Source organism: Oncorhynchus mykiss, chromosome 5, assembly GCF_057628025.1.
Source record: "Oncorhynchus mykiss isolate SJ-2025 chromosome 5, ASM5762802v1, whole genome shotgun sequence".
Taxonomy (NCBI): Eukaryota; Metazoa; Chordata; class Actinopteri; order Salmoniformes; family Salmonidae; genus Oncorhynchus; species Oncorhynchus mykiss.
Genome location: NC_143026.1, coordinates 6672896 through 6693919, shown reverse-complemented (window position 1 = coordinate 6693919; position 21024 = coordinate 6672896). Strand labels below are relative to the sequence as shown.

The following is a 21024-nucleotide window of genomic DNA, read 5'->3' as shown; positions in this document are numbered from 1 at the left end:
CGTAGGCTATGTTGTTGCCGCGGATGTCTGGTGAGGACCTGCCTTACAACAGGCCTACAAGCCCTCAGTCCAGCCTCTCTCAGCCTATTGTGGACAGTCTGAGCACTGATGGAGGGATTGTGCGTTCCTGGTGTAACTCGGGCAGTTGTTGTTGCCATCCTGTACCTGTCCCGCAGGTGTGATGTTCAGATGTACCGATCCTGTGCAGGTGTTGTTACACGTGGTCTGCCACTGCGAGGGCGATCAACTGTCCGTCCTGTCTCCCTGTAGTGCTGTCTTAGGCGTCTCCCAGTATGGACATTGCAATTTCTTGCCCTGGCCACACCTGCAGTCCTCGTGCCTCCTTGCAGCATGCCTAAGGCACGTTCACGCAGATGAGCTGATTCTTTTTTGTTTTTCAGGGATAGTAGAAAGGCCTCTTTAGTGTCCTAAGTTTCCATAACTGTGACCTTAATTGTCTACCGTCTATAAGCTGTTCGTGTCTTAACGACCGTTCCACAGGTGCATGTTGATTAATTGTTTATGGTTCATGGAACAAGCATGGGAAACAGTGTTTTATACCCTTTACAATGAAGAGTCTGTGAACTTATTTAGAATTTTTACAAATTATCTTTGAAAGAAAGGGATGTTTTCTTTTTTTGCTGAGTTTAGTACTGCGTGGTATACAAACACCGCTTCATGCTGCCACCTGGTGGCCATTCTAAATATATTCTTCTGATATTCAAACCTTCCTGCTGCAGGATTTATTATTTTCCTCCTGCGACGAACGAGGTCAAATTAAGATCCGACTTCTGTATAAGCCTGTCAACGTACAAATTTGACATATGGTAAACATTAAGGAATTTCATACATGCTACGTTTATTGTTCAGTCTGCTGATTTCCATGTAAACTTCTGATGGACATTTTTATTTTAAGTTTAGTTATTTTTTACGAAGTCTTTCATTTAACTACCTTGTTTTGTCTCTCAGACAGTGTCAAGTCAATCGACTGTAGTCTGAGCATCTACCTCAACATCTAGCAACCTCATATTAGGTGCCTGACTACCTGACAACATGGCCACAGAGTGTCTCCTCCATTAGACATTATAGGGATCCGGTTCCATCCCATCTTTTTCTGTTACCGTGACAATCGCATTAACTAGGACTTCCTGGAAATGGGGTCAGCGGGCAGGTTGCCAGGTCGTTAGGTTGTCGTTAGGTTGGTTACCACTGTGCCTTTTTTCTACTGCAGTCAAGAACACAATTATAGCTGTGTAAATAGGTCAAATGAAAGATCAAAGTTTGCGTCCCAAATGGCACACTATTCCCTACATAGTGCCCATCTTTAGACCATAGCCATATGGCACCCTATTCCCTACGTAGTGCCCTACTTCTGACCAGAACCCTATTCCCTACGTAGTGCACTACAGACCAGAGCCGTATGGCACCCTATGCCCTACTTTAGACCAGAGCCCTATGGCACCCTATTCCGTATGTAGTGCCCTACTTCTGACCAGAGCCCTATTCCCTATGTAGTGCCCTACTTTAGACCAGGGTGCAATTACTTTTATTAGGCAAAGGGTCAGTTAATGAAGGACCATTAACCAACATGCATAACTATGGATATTCAGTCCTGCTAGATCTGTTAGGTAGACAAATAAAAACAGATCCCAAGTCTCATATGTTGTTCATGGCACCAGTGTTCTGCCTCAACAATTTATTGTGTCTAGCTAGCTGGTTTGTATCCTGATGATTCAGTGCTTTGCTGTCCAGAGAACTGAGTTAGGGGATATTTTAGTATGGGGGGAGGGGGGGGAATCAATGCATGTGTTGTACTGTAGGTAACCCTGTTGGTAGTTGAGTAAGCGGTCAGTTCTTCTAGCTTGGCATCCTCTTTATATCACAGTGGTGTTTTCTAGTGCTAAATGTTAATAACAGCACATCCCAATGCTCCCATGGCATGAGATCATGTCCCCTGCAAGGCCGGCTTCCCCTTCTTGTACAGAGCAGAATATAGTATTCTGGTGTTTTTAGATCCACGGTACAACAAGACTACAGTATGCTGTCCTGCTTTCATTCTCACCATTTACTATCCTTCAATACAATCCCTGTAGTTATGAAATAATTGTTATCGCTAGGACTAGACCATTTATCACACCGCACAAATAATGGTTTTGGCATGGATATAGGACGGTGTAGGTGTCTCCTGTATGTATGTATGTATGTATGTATGTATGTATGTCACATGGTACTGTGCTTTGTCAGAGACCGTAAAGTCCTGCCGTAGACATGGCCCTGAACGCAGAGATATACAGACGTAATACTAGTGTTCACATTCTAGAACACTACTTTCATCTTCTAACGTTCCGTGTTCCGTGTTCCAGCTCCTCATCTGTCCCCCGGTGACACGGTTCTTCTACGGCCGTCGGGAGCCCTTCCACAAGCTGCTGGTCCAGGGAGATTCAGCCGGACGCCTCACCCTCTGGAGCATCCCAGACACCTCGCCCCTGCAGCCCCTCTCCACCGCAGCAGGTACCATTTAGTCCACTAGGTGGCGTAAGTGTCCCAAGTCTGTATTCATGTTGTGGGTGAGAATTAGATGGCTTTTATGCCATTAGCTGGCAAAAACCAGTGAAATCCTTCCAGTGCATGTGAAGTACATTCCTCATGATTCATCTTCATGACTATGCAATGGCACTAAGCAAAGGCCCTTGTCTGGTGTAAGTCAGGTTGGTTATATGTGTCTGTTTTGGGTCTGTACATAGTTAATACTGTTGTTATCTACTTCCCCTGTCCCTCAGAGCTCCAGGTGTCCTCCACCATCTCCCTCCAGGAGGCCTTTGACAAGCTGGCTCCCCTGTCGGCGGGCATCATAGACCAGCTGAGTGTGACTCCCGGGTCGGAGGAGCCCATCAAGGTGACGGCCAGCGTCTACATCCCCTCCCAGGGCAGGCTGGTGTGTGGCAGAGAGGACGGAAGCATCATCCTGGTCCCCGCCACACAGACTGCCATCGTACAGCTGCTGCAGGGAGAACACATGCTGCGGAGAGGTGAGGGAGGGGGGTCAGGAGGGAGAGTGTGGGTCGGGGGAGAGTGTGGGTCGGGGGAGAGTGTGGGTCGGGGGAGAGTGTGGGTCAGGGGAGAGTGTGGGTCGGGGGAGAGTGTGGGTCGGGGGAGAGTGTGGGTCGGGGGAGAGTGTGGGTCAGGGGAGAGTGTGGGTCAGGGGAGAGTGATGGGTCAGGGGAGAGTGTGGGTGGGGTCAGGGGAGAGTGTGGGTGTGGGTGAGGTCAGGGGAAAGTGTGGGTGAGGTCAGGGGAAAGTGTGGGTGAGGTCAGGGGAGAGTGTGGGTGAGGTCAGGGGAGAGTGTGGGTGAGGTAAGGGGGTCAGGGGAGAGTGGGGGTGGGAAAGGGGGAAAAAGCAAAGGTGATACCTAAGACTGTTGCAGCGGCTGTATTACCGCCACACCGGCAGTCATGAGTCATGACCGCAGACACATTCCACGTGACCGTTGAGTCATGGTAACCTCCTTTTAATCACTCTGGACATGTTAGTAGTGCCCAGCTTGTTAAACAACCATCAGGTCCTAATAGCCTGGTAGTCAGGGCTCTATTGTTCCTCCATCAGGTCCTGATAGCCTGGTAGTCAGGGCTCTATTGTTCCTCCATCAGGGCTCTATTGTTCCTCCATCAGGTCCTAATGGTCTGGTACTCAGGGCTCTATTGCCCCTCCATCAGGTCCTAATGGCCTGGCACTCAGGGCTCTATTGTCCCTCCATCAGGTCCTAATGGCCTGGTACTCAGGGCTCTATTGTCCCTCCATCAGGTCCTAATGGCCTGGCACTCAGGGCTCTATTGTCCCTCCATCAGATCCTAATGGCCTGGTACTCAGGGCTCTATTTTCGAATGCAAATGCATTCAGAAATCTCATCAAACACTCATCAAAACAGTGTGTGTGTTTTTAAGTCACCTCACTGTGGTTGAAACTGAGTGTGAAAACTTGGGTTTGTGGTGGTGGTTGTTTCGAAACCAAACACAATGAAATGGACAGTGCTTTCTAAGGGGATGAGTTCATGCATAAACGTAGACCTATATATATATATATATATATATATATATATATATATATATATATATATATATATATATATATATATATATATATATATATATATATATATATATATATATATATATATATATATATATGAGGCCAAGCTCTCCCCCCAAAAAATCCAGATTTTAAAATAATGATTGTGACCTTATACAATACACAGTAAACAGCTGGCGGAAAAGTGTGTTAGTGGTTTTAAGGTATCTTTGGTGCGTCAATTGGTCTAGCCTAAATTAAACGTTATGATTTGGTCTAGCCTAAAATTAAACGTTATGATTTGGTCTAGCCTAAATTAAACGTTATGATTTGGTCTAGCCTAAATTAAATGTTATGATTTGGTCTAGCCTAAATTAAACGTTATGATTTGGCCTAGCCTAAATTAAACGTTATGATTTGGCCTAGCCTAAATTAAACGTTATGATTTGGCCTAGCCTAAATTAAACGTTATGATTTGACCTAGCCTAAATTAAACGTTATGATTTGGCCTAGCCTAAAATTAAACGTTATGATTTGGCCTAGCCTAAATTAAACGTTATGATTTGGCCTAGCCTAAATTAAACGTTATGATTTGGCCTAGCCTAAATTAAACGTTATGATTTGGCCTAGCCTAAATTAAACGTTATGATTTGGTCTAGCCTAAAATTAAACGTTATGATTTGGCCTAGCCTAAATTAAACATTATGATTTGCCTACAATTATAGTGAATTTGAATAGCCTGGTAATAGGGGCTTTTTTGTTTCTATATTCATAGTTATTAATAGTCTGACACATGACCTTTTTCAAACAGAGATTATCACTGAGCGTTTCCATCTCCTCTCTCACTGCTTTCTCCAGTGCGTAGAGAGAGAGAGGGACTGTCAACAGTTTTTAATGAAATGTGTTTTCTTGTGAAAAACATTATCACTGTGTTATGTTCCCAAACAGATGTAACTTGGTTTCCCAAACGATTCACTGGGTCGCTGCAGAAACACGGTTGGAGAGTCCATGGCATATGGAGTTTGGGTTTAATATCACTTGTCGCGCAGCCAAAATGACCAGAGTAAACCTACCCGATAGGAGTTACAAAACGTTCCCCGAGGGGAAGTGGTCTCCATTCTCTATTCCAGTGTATACACATAACAGGTGTTCCTTCCCCTCCCCTTGTTCCTGCCCGTTAATAATGAGCCATTCGCAAATCAAAACTCATTTTTACATATTCGGTAAGACTAGATTCAATTGAGAATAGTCTGATTGATGGGTGAAAATATGATCACTTGCTGAGAGAACAGTTTGTGCAGCCTGAGGCGAGGAACAGAGCGCAATATATTTTATTTGCCACTTTCTCAAATAATCAATAGCCTGTAGTCGTATCCTGCAGCCCATATATCTTGTGATTTTCTAAGGTTTGTTTCATCAGGGTCTACAGTATTAGATGGGGGGGGGGGGGGGGTGATTGTTTTACCACAGATTGTATCTCTGGATAAGAGCATGTACAACATTATAAAAAAAAAGTATTATCTCGTTCCCAGGCTGGCCCCCTCACCGCACCCTGCGGGGTCACCGTAACAAAGTGACGTGCCTGCTGTACCCCCACCAGGTGTCCCCTCGCTACGACCAGCGCTCCCTGGTCTCCGGCGGCGTGGACTTCAGCGTCATCGTCTGGGACATCTTCACTGGGGAGATGAAGCACGTCTTCTGTGTCCACGGGGGAGAGATCACACAGATCCTGGTCCCGCCTGAGAACTGCAGCGTGAGTACTGTTCACACGTGTAGAAGTGAAGGGGAGTTTGTTTTTGATTTCTCCTCCCCCCAGCCCTCACTCTTTCATCAGTCTATTTTCTTGTGGGTGGGACTGTTGTGAAAATATGGTTAAAAAAAATATAAAAAATCCCCCTTTTTTTTAAAATGATTTATAAAAAAATAAAAAGACTGTAGTGGATTTTCCAGCGTAGAGAGGTGAGGCCTCAGAGTGATCGTTGATTCTAGTCCTGCCCTCTGATCTCACTCAATGATGCCTCCTGCTTCTTCTTAAGAAAAGTGGAGAGGCCTGTCACACACACACACACACACGCAAACATGCACAGACACCCACACAGCCTCCATCCATCTACCCCACCCTCAGCAGCCTTGCATTCTCCTTCTATCCTGTCTGTGTCTGTCTGAATGACAGGTACCAACTTGGTGTCCATTACATGAGGTCCACACTGTAAGTAAAGGTGTCTCTTCTGCTCTTAATGACCTGTTTAGTTATGCAGCTGCTTTAAAGCACGTCGATACTTCAGGAGCGGGACATTTAATTGATAACGTGAGAGAGAGAGAGAGCGAGGCTGGCGGGATGGAGGGATCCATAATCCCTGTTGGGGAGTTACCTGTGCCTGTCTGGCTCCTCCTCCTCGTCCTCCTTAGTACATCCAAGCTGATTGGTTGATGAACATGACCCTGAGCAGCAGTCTTCTCCTGCGTTGTTCAAGGCTCTCTGTATTTCCATCCATACACTTCCCACTGTCATTCTAGCCCTGCTCTTAGCCCTGGATACAGACTCTAGTCCTTGTACAGTACAATGGCCTTGACGTGTGCTAGCTGGATGTGATGAGTGGTGAGGTGTGTTAGTTGGATACAGTGTGACCCTGGTGAGGTGTGTGTTAGCTGGATACAGTATAACCCTGGTTATGTGTGTGAGTGTGTGTGTTAGCTGGATTCAGTATAACCCTGGTGAGGTGTGTGTTAGCTGGATACAGTATTACCCTGGTGAGGTGTGTGTTAGCTGGATTCAGTATAACCCTGGTGAGGTGTGTGTTAGCTGGATTCAGTATAACCCTGGTGAGGTGTGTGTTAGCTGGATTCAGTATAACCCTGGTGAAGTGTGTGTGTTAGCTGGATTCAGTATAACCCTGGTGAGGTGTGTGTTAGCTGGATTCAGTATAACCCTGGTGAGGTGTGTGTGTGTGTGTGTGTGTGTGTGTGTGTGTGTGTTAGCTGGATTCAGTATAACCCTGGTGAGGTGTGTGTTAGCTGGATTCAGTATAACCCAGGCCCCTGCTGAGGTGTGGAGCCCAACTGATATTTGATTTTTGGATCTGATTCTGATTTTAAAGTGGAAATCTTCACTGATAACCATTATACTGTGTCTACCGATAGGTCCATTTTTATAGCTGTAATAAAACATAAAAAACAAACATTTAAAACATCTTTATAGATTGTGTTTAATATTGCCTACTAAGATGCTGAAAAATCCAATTTCTTACATTTTGAGGAAAGAACATTAATTTAAGCGCCACATAATATTTAGGACTAACGGTGTTAGTCTCGTGAAAGGAGAATAAACTGCGCTCATTCCAGGAATAAACTTTTCTCTGAAGACATATTTTCAATGTATTGGTGTTTTAGCTGTGTTTTCATGGGTTGTAGCTGCTGAATTCTCGTAGTTGAAATGTATTGGTGTTTTAGCTGTGTTTTCATGGGTTGTTCTTAGGGCTGTAGCTGCTGAATTCTCGTAGTTGTCACTTGAAAGGAAAGACATCCATTGTAAAATTCACAGCGTTGACTTTTGCCCCGAGCGTTGCCTCAGTGACCGGTCCTTGCTATCCGGGATCCCACTGAAGTTGACTTTTTAAAATGGCTACGGTAAGGGTTAAAGTTCGAGTTACTTGAGGGGGTGAGGTTCGCGTTACCTGAGGGGTGAGGTTCGCGTTACCTGAGGGGTGAGGTTCGCGTTGCCTGAGGGGTGAGGTTCGCGTTGCCTGAGGGGTGAGGTTCGCGTTGCCTGAGGGGTGAGGTTCGCGTTGCCTGAGGGGTGAGGTTCGCGTTGCCTGAGGGGTGAGGTTCGCGTTGCCTGAGGGGTGAGGTTCGCGTTGCCTGAGGGGTGAGGTTCGCGTTGCCTGAGGGGTGAGGTTCGCGTTGCCTGAGGGGTGAGGTTCGCGTTGCCTGAGGGGTGAGGTTCGCGTTGCCTGAGGGGTGAGGTTCGCGTTGCCTGAGGGGTGAGGTTCGCGTTGCCTGAGGGGTGAGGTTCGCGTTGCCTGAGGGGTGAGGTTCGCGTTGCCTGAGGGGTGAGGTTCGCGTTGCCTGAGGGGTGAGGTTCGCGTTGCCTGAGGGGTGAGGTTCGCGTTGCCTGAGGGGTGAGGTTCGCGTTGCCTGAGGGGTGAGGTTCGCGTTGCCTGAGGGGTGAGGTTCGCGTTGCCTGAGGGGTGAGGTTCGCGTTGCCTGAGGGGTGAGGTTCGCGTTGCCTGAGGGGTGAGGTTCGCGTTGCCTGAGGGGTGAGGTTCGCGTTGCCTGAGGGGTGAGGTTCGCGTTGCCTGAGGGGTGAGGTTCGCGTTGCCTGAGGGGTGAGGTTCGCGTTAGCCCCGAGGGGTGAGGTTCGCGTTAGCCCCGAGGGGTGAGGTTCGCGTTAGCCCCGAGGGGTGAGGTTCGCGTTAGCCCCGAGGGGTGAGGTTCGCGTTAGCCCCGAGGGGTGAGGTTCGCGTTAGCCCCGAGGGGTGAGGTTCGCGTTGCCCCGAGGGGTGAGGTTCGCGTTGCCCCGAGGGGTGAGGTTCGCGTTGCCCCGAGGGGTGAGGTTCGCGTTAGCCCCGAGGGGTGAGGTTCGCGTTAGCCCCGAGGGGCGAGGTTCGCGTTAGCCCCGAGGGGCGAGGTTCGCGTTAGCCCCGAGGGGCGAGGTTCGCGTTAGCCCCGAGGGGCGAGGTTCGCGTTAGCCCCGAGGGGCGAGGTTCGCGTTAGCCCCGAGGGGCGATGTTAAGTGTAGCGATGTCACAAAGATTCCGGAATGCACTCACCCGCGGTGAACGGCATCAAGTGCACTCACACAGCTAGTTAGCTGGATAGATGTGGGTGGTGAATCTTGAATTTGGACCAGTCCCTGACAAATAACAGCCCGTACATCAATGCTGTATAGATGCGTTGGCTGATAGTGTCCAGTCTTGCTGTAGAGTGCCAAGGCAAGATGGCTGTCCAGGCTTACCTCTCCAGGACAAATAATGAAATACAAGAATCAAAGTCCTATTCTATGAAGAACGGCTAGTTTCCTCAAGCGTTTTCTCTGCGTCTTACATCGGTCCTTGTTCGGTGGATTGAAAAAGCTGATACAGATACGTGGGTAAAAGGATAATATCGGTCCACCGATAAATCGGCTCTCTAGCCTGGTGTGGCGTCGAGTGGTGTGGGGTGGATGGGTAATTGCCCTGCAGCTGCGGCAGCAGCCGGTGGAGGCAGGAGGGACGACTGTGATGAAGAGTGATGAAGAGTGATGTGTCCTTGTATTCCCGACATCCCCCGCTCTCCTCTCCTTCCCTCCTCACCCCCTCTCATCTCTCATCTCTCTCATGGTCAAGGTTTCCTATGCCACTACATCAACACTCAGAACATTGCCTGTCAGCGCTCATCACCATTTAGTCTGCTTTCAGTTCCTCTCCCTACCTCCCTCTGTCTCTCCATACCTCCCTCCGTCTCTCCATACCTCCCTCCGTCTCTCCCTACCTCCCTCCGTCTCTCCCTACCTCCCTCCGTCTCTCCCTACCTCCCTCCGTCTCTCCCTACCTCCCTCCGTCTCTCCCTACCCCCCTCCGTCTCTCCCTACCTCCCTCCGACTAACAGTGAAATGCTTACTTACGGGCCATTTTCAAACAATGCAGAGTTAAAGATAAGATAAAATAGGCAATAACATGGCTATATACAGGAAGTAGACAATAACATGGCTATATACAGGAAGTAGACAATAACATGGCTATATACAGGAAGTAGACAATAACATGGCTATATACAGGAAGTAGACAATAACATGGCTATATACAGGAAGTAGACAATAACATGGCTATATACAGGAAGTAGACAATAACATGGCTATATACAGGAAGTAGACAATAACATGGCTATATACAGGAAGTAGACAATAACATGGCTATATACAGGAAGTAGACAATAACATGGCTATATACAGGAAGTAGACAATAACATGGCTATATATAGGAAGTAGACAATAACATGGCTATATACAGGAAGTAGACAATAACATGGCTATATACAGGAAGTAGACAATACCATGACTATATACAGGAAGTAGACAATAACATGGCTATATACAGGGAGTAGACAATAACATGGCTATATACAGGGAGTAGACAATAACATGGCTATATACAGGGAGTAGACAATAACATGGCTATATACAGGGAGTAGACAATAACATGGCTTTATAAAGGGAGTAGACAATAACATGGCTATATACAGGATGTAGACAATAACATGGCTATATACAGGGAGTACCAGTACCAAGTTGGTGTGTAGGGGTCGGAGGTAATTGAGGTAGATATGTTCATGTAGGTGGGGGTAAAGTGACTAGGCAACAGGATAGACAGTAGCAGCAGCGTGTGTGTGTGTGTGTGAAGAGTCAGTGCAAAAGAGTTAATGCAACAATGGATAATTGCAGGTAGTCCGGGTAGCCATTTTGATTGTGGTCAAATGCAAAGAAGTTGCCATTCCAAGCGGGGATGCAGCCAGTCAAGATTCTGTAAGACTTTTTGAGGATCTGAGGGCCCGTGCCAAATCTTTTCAGTCTCCTGAGGGGGTCGGTGTGTTTGGACCATGATAGTTTGTTGGTGATGTGGACACCAAGGAACTTGAAACTCTCGACCCGCTCCACTACAGCCCCGTCGATGTTAATAGGAGCCTGTTCGGCCCCGCCTTTTCCTGTAGTCCACAATCAGCTCCTTTGTCTTGCCGGAGAGGGAGAGGTTGTTGTTGTCCTTGCCTGACCTCCTCCCAATAGGATGTCTCATCGTTGTTGGTAATCAGGCCTTCCACTGTTGTCGCCGGCGAACTCAATGATGGTGTTGCAGTCGTGGGTGAACAGGGAGTACAGGAGGGGACTAAGAATTAGAGGTCGACCGATTATGATTTTTCAATGCCAATTTATTGGAGGACCAAAAAAGCAGATTAATCATTTAAAAAAAAAAAATAATAATGACAATTATTACACTTATTATAAAATAAATTACACTTATTTTAACTTAATATAATACATCAAAATCAATTTAGCCTCAAATAAATAATGAAACATGTTCAATTTGGTTTAAATGATACCAAGTGTTGGTAGAAGAAAGGCTCAGAGCGAGTGACGTTTGAAACGCTATTAGCGTGCGCTAAATAGCCAGCCATTTCACTTGGGTTACACCAGCCTCATCTCAGGAGTTGATATGCTTGAAGTCATAAACAGTGCAATGCTTGAAGCACAACAAAAAGCTGCTGGCAAAATGCACAAAAGTGCTGTTTGAATGAATGTTTACGCGCCTGCTTCTGCCTACCACCGCTCAGTCAGATACTTAGATAGTTGAATGCTCAGTCAGCAGGACACGCTAGATAATATCTAGTAATATCATCAACCATGTGTAGTTAACTAGTGATTATGATTGATTGTTTTTTAAGTTTAATGCTAGCTAGCAACTTACCTTGGCTTACTGCATTCGCGTAACAGGCAGTCCCCTGCAACGAGAGAGAGGCAGGTCGTTATTGCGTTGGACTAGTTAACCGTAAGGTTGCAAGATTGGATCCCCTGAGCTGACAAGGTGAAAATCTGTCGTTCTGCCCCTGAACGAGGCAGTTAACCCACCGTTCCTAGGCCGTCATTGAAAATAAGAATGTGTTTATAACTGACTTGCCTAATTAAATAAAGATTAAATAAAGGTGTAAAAAAAAAATAATAATTGTGTCCAAAAATGGCGATTTCCGATTTGTTATGAAAACTTGAAATCGGCCTTAATTATTCGGCCATTCCATTTAATCGGTCGACCTCTACTGAGCACGCACCCCTGAGGGGCCCCCGTGTTGAGGATCAGCGTGGCGGATGTGTTACCTATCCCTTACCACCTGGGGGCGGCCCGTCAGGAAGTCCAGGATCCAGTTGCAGAGAGAGGTGTTTAGTCCCAGGGTCCTTAGCTTAGTGATGAGCTTTGTGGGCACTATGGTGTTGAACGCTGAGCTGTGGTCAATGAATAGCATTCTCCCAAAGGTGTGAAAGGGCATTGTGGAGTGCAATAGAGATTACGTCATGGGAAGTGGAGAGGGTCTGGGATGATGGTGTTGAAGTGAGCCAATCATTTAGACGGGTTACCTTGGTGTTCTTGGGCACGGGTGGTCTGCTAGGGGGGAATCTGGTGGTCTGCTAGGAGGGACTCTGGTGGTCTGCTTAGGGGGGACTCTGGTGGTCTGCTAGGGGGGACTCTGGTGGTCTGCTAGGGGGGACTCTGGTGGTCTGCTAGGGGGGACTCTGGTTGTCTGCTATGGGGGACTCTGGTGGTCTGCTACAGGGGACTCTGGTGGTCTGCTACAGGGGGACTCTGGTGGTCTGCTACAGGGGGACTCTGGTGGTCTGCTACAGGGGGACTCTGGTGGTCTGCTACAGGGGGACTCTGGTGGTCCGCTACGGGGGGACTCTGGTGGTCTGCTAGGGAGGACTCTGGTGGTCTGCTTAGGGGGGACTCTGGTGGTCTGCTAGGGAGGACTCTGGTGGTCTGCTAGGGAGGACTCTGGTGGTCTGCTAGGGGGGACTCTGGTGGTCTGCTAGGGGGGACTCTGGTGGTCTGCTAGGGGGGACTCTGGTGGTCTGCTAGGGGACACGTAGGTATGTTTCTCCATCTCTCCTTCCCTCTTGAAGACTTGATAAATATTTTTTGGGGGGGGATATTTACTGTCATTGTACCATGCACCTGTTGTACCGTAGTGTGTAATTGTGCCCGAGTGTGTAATTGTGCCCGAGTGTGTAATTGTGCCCGAGTATGTGTCCCTGCCCGAGTGTGTGTCCCTGTGTGCTGTCCTAACCTCCAGCCAGGTTGTATAGTGCAGTGTTTTTCACTGTGTGAGATGTGTTGTGGGGCGGGCGGTCTGTCTCTGTGGGGCGGGCGGGCGGGCGGTCTGTCTCTGTGGGGCGGGCGGGCGGTCTGTCTCTGTGGGGCGGGCGGGCGGTCTGTCTCTCTGTGTGTCTGTCTGCGTGTGTGACGGCAGCGGTGGCTGGTGATTCACTCTCAGGAGGCCCTGAGCAGCCTCCTTCTCATCAGTTAACTTTTTCCGGTTGACTTGAAAAAATGAAAACCTTGTCAAGTTTTTCTCCCCGGCAACAACTCCACTACCCTGAAATGTCAGTCCATTTAAAGGTCCTCCTGTCCAGTTGAAATGGGGAGAAAAGGGCCTTGCTCTTAGATCATTGGTTAATGACATTACTGATCCAAATGGAGCAGGTCGTTTCATTGTTGTAACCATGGAGATGGAGTTTGTGTTCCGTTCTATTGTCATTGACACCATTGAAGGGTCAGACAGTAGTGTTTCACCTATTCATTCATTCAGCCTTTCTAAATGTCATGACGTATGCTGTTCTTGTCCATCGTCTGCAACAATACCTTTTTTTTATGTTCGGTATTTTCTTTGCTTAATTATGTTGGTGTTTATCCGTCTCTTGTTTCCACAAAGAAACAACAGATTTGACATTACACAAATGTTTGTCTTCCCTTGATACCACAACCTGACTCTGGTCTGGGCCTGATGACTGTCCCACAACCTGACTCTGGTCTGGGCCTGATGACTGTCCCACAACCTGACTCTGGTCTGGGCCTGATGACTGTCCCACAACCTGACTCTGGTCTGGGCCTGATGACTGTCCCACACCTGACTCTGGTCTGGGCCTGATGACTGTCCCACAACCTGACTCTGGTCTGGGCCTGATGACTGTCCCACAACCTGACTCTGGTCTGGGCCTGATGACTGTCCCACAACCTGACTCTGGTCTGGGCCTGATGACTGTCCCACACCTGACTCTGGTCTGGGCCTGATGACTGTCCCACAACCTGACTCTGGTCTGGGCCTGATGACTGTCCCACAACCTGACTCTGGTCTGGGCCTGATGACTGTCCCACACCTCTCTGGTCTGGGCCTGATGACTGTCCGACACCGCTCTGGTCTGGGCCTGATGACTGTCCGACACCTCTCTGGTCGAGGCCTGATGACTGTCCGACACATCTCTGCCCCCAACAGCCTTTGGTTCAGCTGCGTGACCACTCTGTAACTCTCTCTCTCTCTCTCTCTCAATTCAATTCAATGTGCTTTATTGGCATAGGAAACATATGTTAACATTGCCAAAGCAAGTGAGGTATATAATATACAGAAGTGAAATAAACAATACAAATGAACAGTAAACATTACACATACAGAAGTTTCAAAATAATGAAGACATTTCAAATGTCATAAATGTCTGTCTATATACAATGTTGTATATAGTGCAGCTCAGTTTCCACCTCATATTGTGGTCAGTGAGCACATAGCCTGTCTTCTCTTGAGAGCCATGTCTGCCTACGGCGACCTTTCTCAATATCAAGGCTATGCTCACTGAGTCTGTACATAGTCAAAGCTTTCCTTAATTTTGGGTCAGCCACAGAGGTCAGGTATTCTGCCACTGTGTACTCTCTGTTTAGGGCAAAATAGCATTCTAGTTTGCTCTGTTTTTCCAATGTGCGAAATAATTATTTTTGTTTTCTCATGATTTGGTTTGGTCTAATTGTGTTGCTGTTGCTGTCCTGGGGCTCTGTGGGGTGTGTTTGTGTTTGTGAACAGAGCCCCAGGACCAGCTTGCTTAGGGGACTCTTCTCCAGGTTCATCTCTCTGTAGGAAATGTCTTTGTTATGGGAGGTTTGGAAATCACTTTCTTTTAGGTGGTTGTAGAATTGAACAGCTCTTTTCTGGATCTTAATAATTTGCTCTCTCTCTTCTCTCTGGCCCCCCGACAGAACCGTGTTCAGCACTGTGTGTGCTCTGTGGCCAGTGACCACTCCGTGGGTCTGCTCAGCCTGCGGGAGAGGAAGTGCATCATGCTGGCGTCTCGACACCTCTTCCCCATCCAGGCCATCAAGTGGCGGCCCTGCGACGACTACCTGGTGGTGGGCTGCTCTGATGGCTCAGTGTATGTGTGGCAGATGGACACAGGTGAGACACACACACAAAAGAGACTCTCGCGCGTACACACACACTATTAAAATAGAATGATGTGTTGCATGGCAGAGGGTTTATTCATTGTAACCATGATTAATGGGAGTTTTGTCGGTGTCTATTTACTTATTTTTTGTCTTTTTTATTTAACCTTTATTTAACTAGGCAAGTCAGTTAAGAACAAATTCTAATTTTCAATGACGGCCTACCAGGGAACAGTGGTTTAACTGCCTGTTCAGTGGCAGAACGACAGATTTGTACCTTGTCAGCTCGGGGGTTTGAACTTGCAACCTTCCGGTTACTAGTTCAACGCTCTAACTACTTAGGCTACCCTACCCCGCCCTGGCACATAGGTAGCCTATGAACTTCTGTAATGAAATACCTGTTTGTAAATCCAACAATATTCTCTGTAGCTAATGGAACGGTGCTGAATGCATGACATCAAGCTTTGTAAATGCTTTTTCTTCAACTCTGTACTGTTTGTTTTTTTGGAGACTTTGTTTGTTCTGTCCACTGAGTACATGGCCATTATGGCCAGATCGTTCTTCAAGATGTTCAAATGTTCATAGATGACCAACAGGGTCAAATAATAATCAGTGGTTGTCGAGGGTGCAACAGGAGTAAATGTAAAAAAATATATATCTTCATATCATAACCGCTAACTGCTACACACAGCCTACCTCGTTCCCTACTGGGGCGCCCTGTTCCCTACTGAGGGCGCCCTGTTCCCTACTGGGGCGCCCTGTTCCCTACTGGGGCGCCCTGTTCCCTACTGGGGCGCCCTGTTCCCTACTGGGGCGCCCTGTTCCCTACTGGGGGCGCCCTGTTCCCTACTGAGGGCGCCCTGTTCCCTACTGAGGGCGCCCTGTTCCCTACTGAGGGCGCCCTGTTCCCTACTGAGGGCGCCCTGTTTCCTACTTTTTACCAGTGCCCATAGGGAACTACATAGGGAATAGGGCTCCATTTGGGATGCACACACTGTGTGGTCATTACTAGAAACCAGTAGGGTCCTTTATGTCCATTCTGTTTCTGTACCGGGGTCTCCAGTATTACAGGAAGTCATTTTTTAGTGTTTTTTTTTTATTAAGGAACACAAGTTGGTATCCAGGAGGGCATCGAATGTCTCTGCTGGAACCAAAGACGCCTGTTCTTCCCAACTTGCCATCTAGCAAACCAAATGCACAATATAATATGATTATGTTTCTACGCAGTGGTGTGACCCTGTGTGCCGACGTGAGGAAGAAGGGGGAGGAGGAAGAAGCTCGTCACCCAGTAGACATCGAGTCTCTTCTGTCCCTCCTCCCGACGACGACCGACTTTAAAAAAAACTACCAGGGTAGCTCCAACCTTGTGTTCTTCCCCTCACTTCGCGATGTTTTTGCTCAGTGAAGATCACACAAACACACACCCTTTCCCAGGTTGAATAATAGATTGTCTGAAGCATTCGTTCCTTCCTTCCTGACCCCCCTATATACGAAGCCGCATGTTTAGCGTTTGTAAAAGCAACGCAGCACTCTCTTAAAACGGTAGACCGATTTTTAAACTCCCTCTCACAGCAATGGAAGTTAAGATGATGGCTGAGGAGGAAGTGGGGGGGGGGGAAGTCGAGCACTTACAAAACATCTCCCTAAATGTGGAGTCTCTCTCTCTCTGCCCGTTACTGCATTAGCGAAGGCACATTAGTGTGTTTATGTCTGCTCTTAAAGCTGGTTATGTCTCGTTGTGCTGAGTAGGACAGAAGAACGTACAGTAGCAAGCCTCGTCGACTCACAGGGCTGGGGTGCAGAAGGGGCGTGGCTGTAAGGTGTGTGTGTGTGTGTGTGTGTGTGTGTGTGTGTGTTAGACATGCGGAGGGGTGTAGCCTAAGTAATGATCCCTGAGGTTTGTCTGGAACCACTTGATAGGAGCTGAAGGAGTGAGGGAAACAGCCTCTCCATTTATAGAGTCATTATATTACTGATGGACAGCTACATTTCCTCTCTCCTCTGTTCAGTGCTTTTTCCCCATAGAGATAAATGATTTATCTTCTATGGGTTCCCACCCCCCCACACACACACACACACACATCAGCTCTAATGGAATAGAACTCACTTTCTTAAAGGGACATTTTACCATTCATTCATCTCCAGCAACCCTCCCAACATCAACATAATGTGTGAACATGTTTTGTTTTCTATGTTACAACACATAGAAACGTGACATTTTCACATGTTGATTTTAAGGTGGTGCTGTAGATTTTTTTTCTCACATTTTCAAAATATATTTACAGTGCCTTGCGAAAGTATTCGGCCCCCTTGAATAATTTTGCACGCCCAATTTTTCAGTTTTTGATTTGTTAAAAAAGTTTGAAATATCCAATAAATGTCGTTCCACTTCATGATTGTGTCCCACTTGTTGTTGATTCTTCATAAAAAAATACAGTTTTATATATTTATCTTTGAAGCCTGAAATGTGGCAAAAGGTCGCAAAGTTCATGGGGGCCGAATACTTTCGCAAGGCACTGTAGCTAGGCAAGTCAGTTAAGAACACATTCTTATTTACAATGACGGCCTAACAAAAGGCAAAAGGCCTCCTGCTGGGACGGGGGCCTGGGGATTAAAATAAATAAATACATTTAATATCAAATATAGGACAAAAACACACATCAACACCACATAAAGAGAGACCTAAGACAGCACCGCAACGTGACAACACAGCATGGTTGCCAACACAACGTGACAACACAGCATGGTTGCCAACACAACGTGACAACACAGCATGGTTGCCAACACAACGTGACAACACAGCATGGTTGCCAACACAACGTGACAACACAGCATGGTTGCCAACACAACGTGACAACACAGCATGGTTGCCAACACAACGTGACAACACAGCATGGTTGCCAACACAACGTGACAACACAGCATGGTTGCCAACACAACGTGACAACACAGCATGGTTGCCAACACAATGTGACAACACAGCATGGTTGCCAACACAATGTGACAACACAGCATGGTTGCCAACACAACGTGACACCACAGCATGGTTGCCAACACAACGTGACAACACAGCATGGTTGCCAACACAACGTGACAACACAGCATGGTTGCCAACACAACGTGACAACACAGCATGGTTGCCAACACAACGTGACAACACAGCATGGTTGCCAACGCAACGTGACAACACAGCATGGTTGCCAACGCAACGTGACAACACAGCATGGTTGCCAACACAACGTGACAACACAGCATGGTTGCCAACACAACGTGACAACACAGCATGGTTGCCAACGCAACGTGACAACACAGCATGGTTGCCAACGCAACGTGACAACACAGAATGGTTGCCAACGCAACATGACAACACAGCATGGTTGCCAACGCAACATGACAACACAGCATGGTTGCCAACACAACATGACAACACAGCATGGTTGCCAACACAACGTGAATATGAAGTTGGAACGTTTGTGGAACTTCCCTTTAAGGAGAAGATGAAGCATTGTCAAATCCACTTACAATGACTAGAACATGATATTATACATCTCCTGGCATCATTATCACAACCGATACATTCATACTGGTTTCACATGCAGAACGTTGGAGACTAGTATTGACCAGCAGGGCTGGGAATTGCCGAGGGACCTCACAATACAATATTATATTGATATTTAAGTGTCGACACGACGATATGTATTGCAATCAAGGGTTGGAACCGGTTCAGGGAACAAAACCGGAATTTTATGTCATTTCAGTCGCATCTTGCTCCATAGGCTACACTTGTCTGTCCATAACGCAATGTAAACACCTAGCTGACCTGCTCTATCCGCACTGATTGGTGTAAACAACTAGCTGACCTGCTCTATCCGCACTGATTGGTGTAAACAACTAGCTGACCTGCTCTATCCACACTGATTGGTGTAAACAACTAGCTTACCTGCTCTATCCGCACTGATTGGTGTAAACAACTAGCTTACCTGCTCTATCCGCACTGATTGGTGTAAACAACTAGCTTACCTGCTCTATCCGCACTGATTGGTGTAAACAACTAGCTTACCTGCTCTATCCGCACTGATTGGTGTAAACAACTAGCTTAGCTGCTCTATCCGCACTGATTGGTGTAAACAACTAGCTTACCTGCTCTATCCGCACTGATTGGTGAACTCATTTAATGAGCTAAAAGTTTTTATAAAATGGCTGATTTCACAGGTTAAAAAAAGGAACAGAAAGGAATGATATAATAACATTTTTCAGGCATTTCTCTGACACCGCTGAGTATACACTGAGTGTTCAATACATTTAAGAACTTCCTCGTGTTTCAGAGGAAGCTTTGCCTCTCCCGAGTCGTCTGTATGGAAGTTTCAGCGATGGGGCAAGACTGTAACTACTAATTGGATTACATGAAGTTGGGGAGAGAAAAGGGTAAAAGTACCCCCCCCCCCACCCAAAAAAAAAGAATTCTTCCTAATGTTGAGTTGCACCTCACCATTTTTCCTCAGAACAGCCTCAATTCATTGGGACATGAAAGTTCTCCACAGGGATGCTGGCCCATGTTGACTCCAATGCTTCCCACAGGGATGCTGGCCCATGTTGACTCCAATGCATCCCACAGGGATGCTGGTCCATGTTGACTCCAATGCGTTCCACAGGGATGCTGGTCCATGTTGACTCCAATGCTTCCCACAGGGATGCTGATCCATGTTGACTCCAATGCTTCCCACAGGGATGCTGGCCCATGTTGACTCGAATGCTTCCCACAGTTGTGTCAAGTTGGCTGGATGTCCTTTGGGTGGCGGACCGTTCTTGATATAAACAGGAAACCGTTGAGCTGGCACCTACTACTATACCCCATTCAAAGGCATTTTAATATTTTGTCTTGCCCGTTCACCCTCTAAATGGCGTACGTTCACAATCCATATCTCAATTTTCCCAAGGCTTAAAAATCCTTATTTAACCTGTCTCCTCACCTTGATCTACACATACGAGGAATATAACTGTGCCTTGCGCGTAAAGCTCATGCTGTTCCTGATGACGGCGTGATCTCGCTCTCTGTGGTCGATGTGACCAAAACGTTTAATACATACGCCGAGCGTCAGAGCCGATGTAATAGGATTCTACCTTCCTCCTATACGTCCTACTTCCTACTCCTACGTCCTTTTAGCGTGTTTGAGGTCGTAGTGGGCTTTCTTGTACGAGTCCATGTCAGTGTCAGTGTTCATAATAAGCGGTAGCTCTCGACTTTAGCCCCGCGTGGATTTTGCCTGTAATCCAGGGTTTTAGGTTTGGATACGTTCTATTGCTACTGCTAGCTAGCTCCAGTGCTAGGTTTGGATATGCTCAAATGTTAATGCTAGCTAGCTCCAATGCTACTGCTAGCTAGCTCCAATGCTACTGCTAGCTAGCTACAATGCTACTGCTAGCTAGCTCCAATGCTACTGCTAGCTAGCTCCAATGCTACTGCTAGCTAGCTCCAATGCTACTGCTAGCTAGCTCCAATAGTACTGCTAGTTAGCTCCAATACGACTGCTGGCTAGCTCCAATACGACTGCTGGCTAGCTCCAATACGACTGCTGGCTAGCTCCAATGCGACTGCTGGCTAGCTCCAATGCGACTGCTGGCTAGCTCCAATGCGACTGCTGGCTAGCTCCAATGCGACTGCTGGCTAGCTCCAATGCGACTGCTGGCTAGCTCCAATGCGACTGCTGGCTAGCTCCAATGCGACTGTTGGCTAGCTCCAATGCTACTGTTGGCTAGCTCCAATGCTACTGTTGGCTAGCTCCAACACGTTTTGTTGGGAGAGAGCTTAGTATCTGGGCAGAACTTTACAGGAGAGCTTGACGGAGGAGGGCATTGGTTTTGGAGATGGTGACCAATATCCCTAGTGACCAGAAAACAATCTATTATCTCGCTCTCTCTCTATCCTCTCTATTTTCTCTCTGTCCTCTCTATACACCCACACACACAGAGGTGCCTAATAGAGAATAAATGGGAGTGTCTTTGTATCAGGTTGACA

The 21024-nt window shown here is 47.2% G+C and overlaps 1 protein-coding gene across 4 annotated transcripts in view; it reads left to right on the top strand.

Moving 5' to 3' along the window:
• The window catches only part of wdr7 (WD repeat domain 7), a 314307-nt gene that overhangs the window by 27989 nt on the left and 265294 nt on the right, over positions 1–21024 (top strand). For all 4 annotated transcript variants that reach the window (XM_036976656.2, XM_036976659.2, XM_036976658.2 and 1 more), the window contains 4 exons: positions 2364–2511; positions 2781–3029; positions 5598–5818; positions 14826–15021. In XM_036976656.2, the coding sequence (XP_036832551.2) occupies positions 2364–2511; positions 2781–3029; positions 5598–5818; positions 14826–15021 (814 nt within the window). The remainder of the gene's footprint in view (positions 1–2363; positions 2512–2780; positions 3030–5597; positions 5819–14825; positions 15022–21024) is intronic.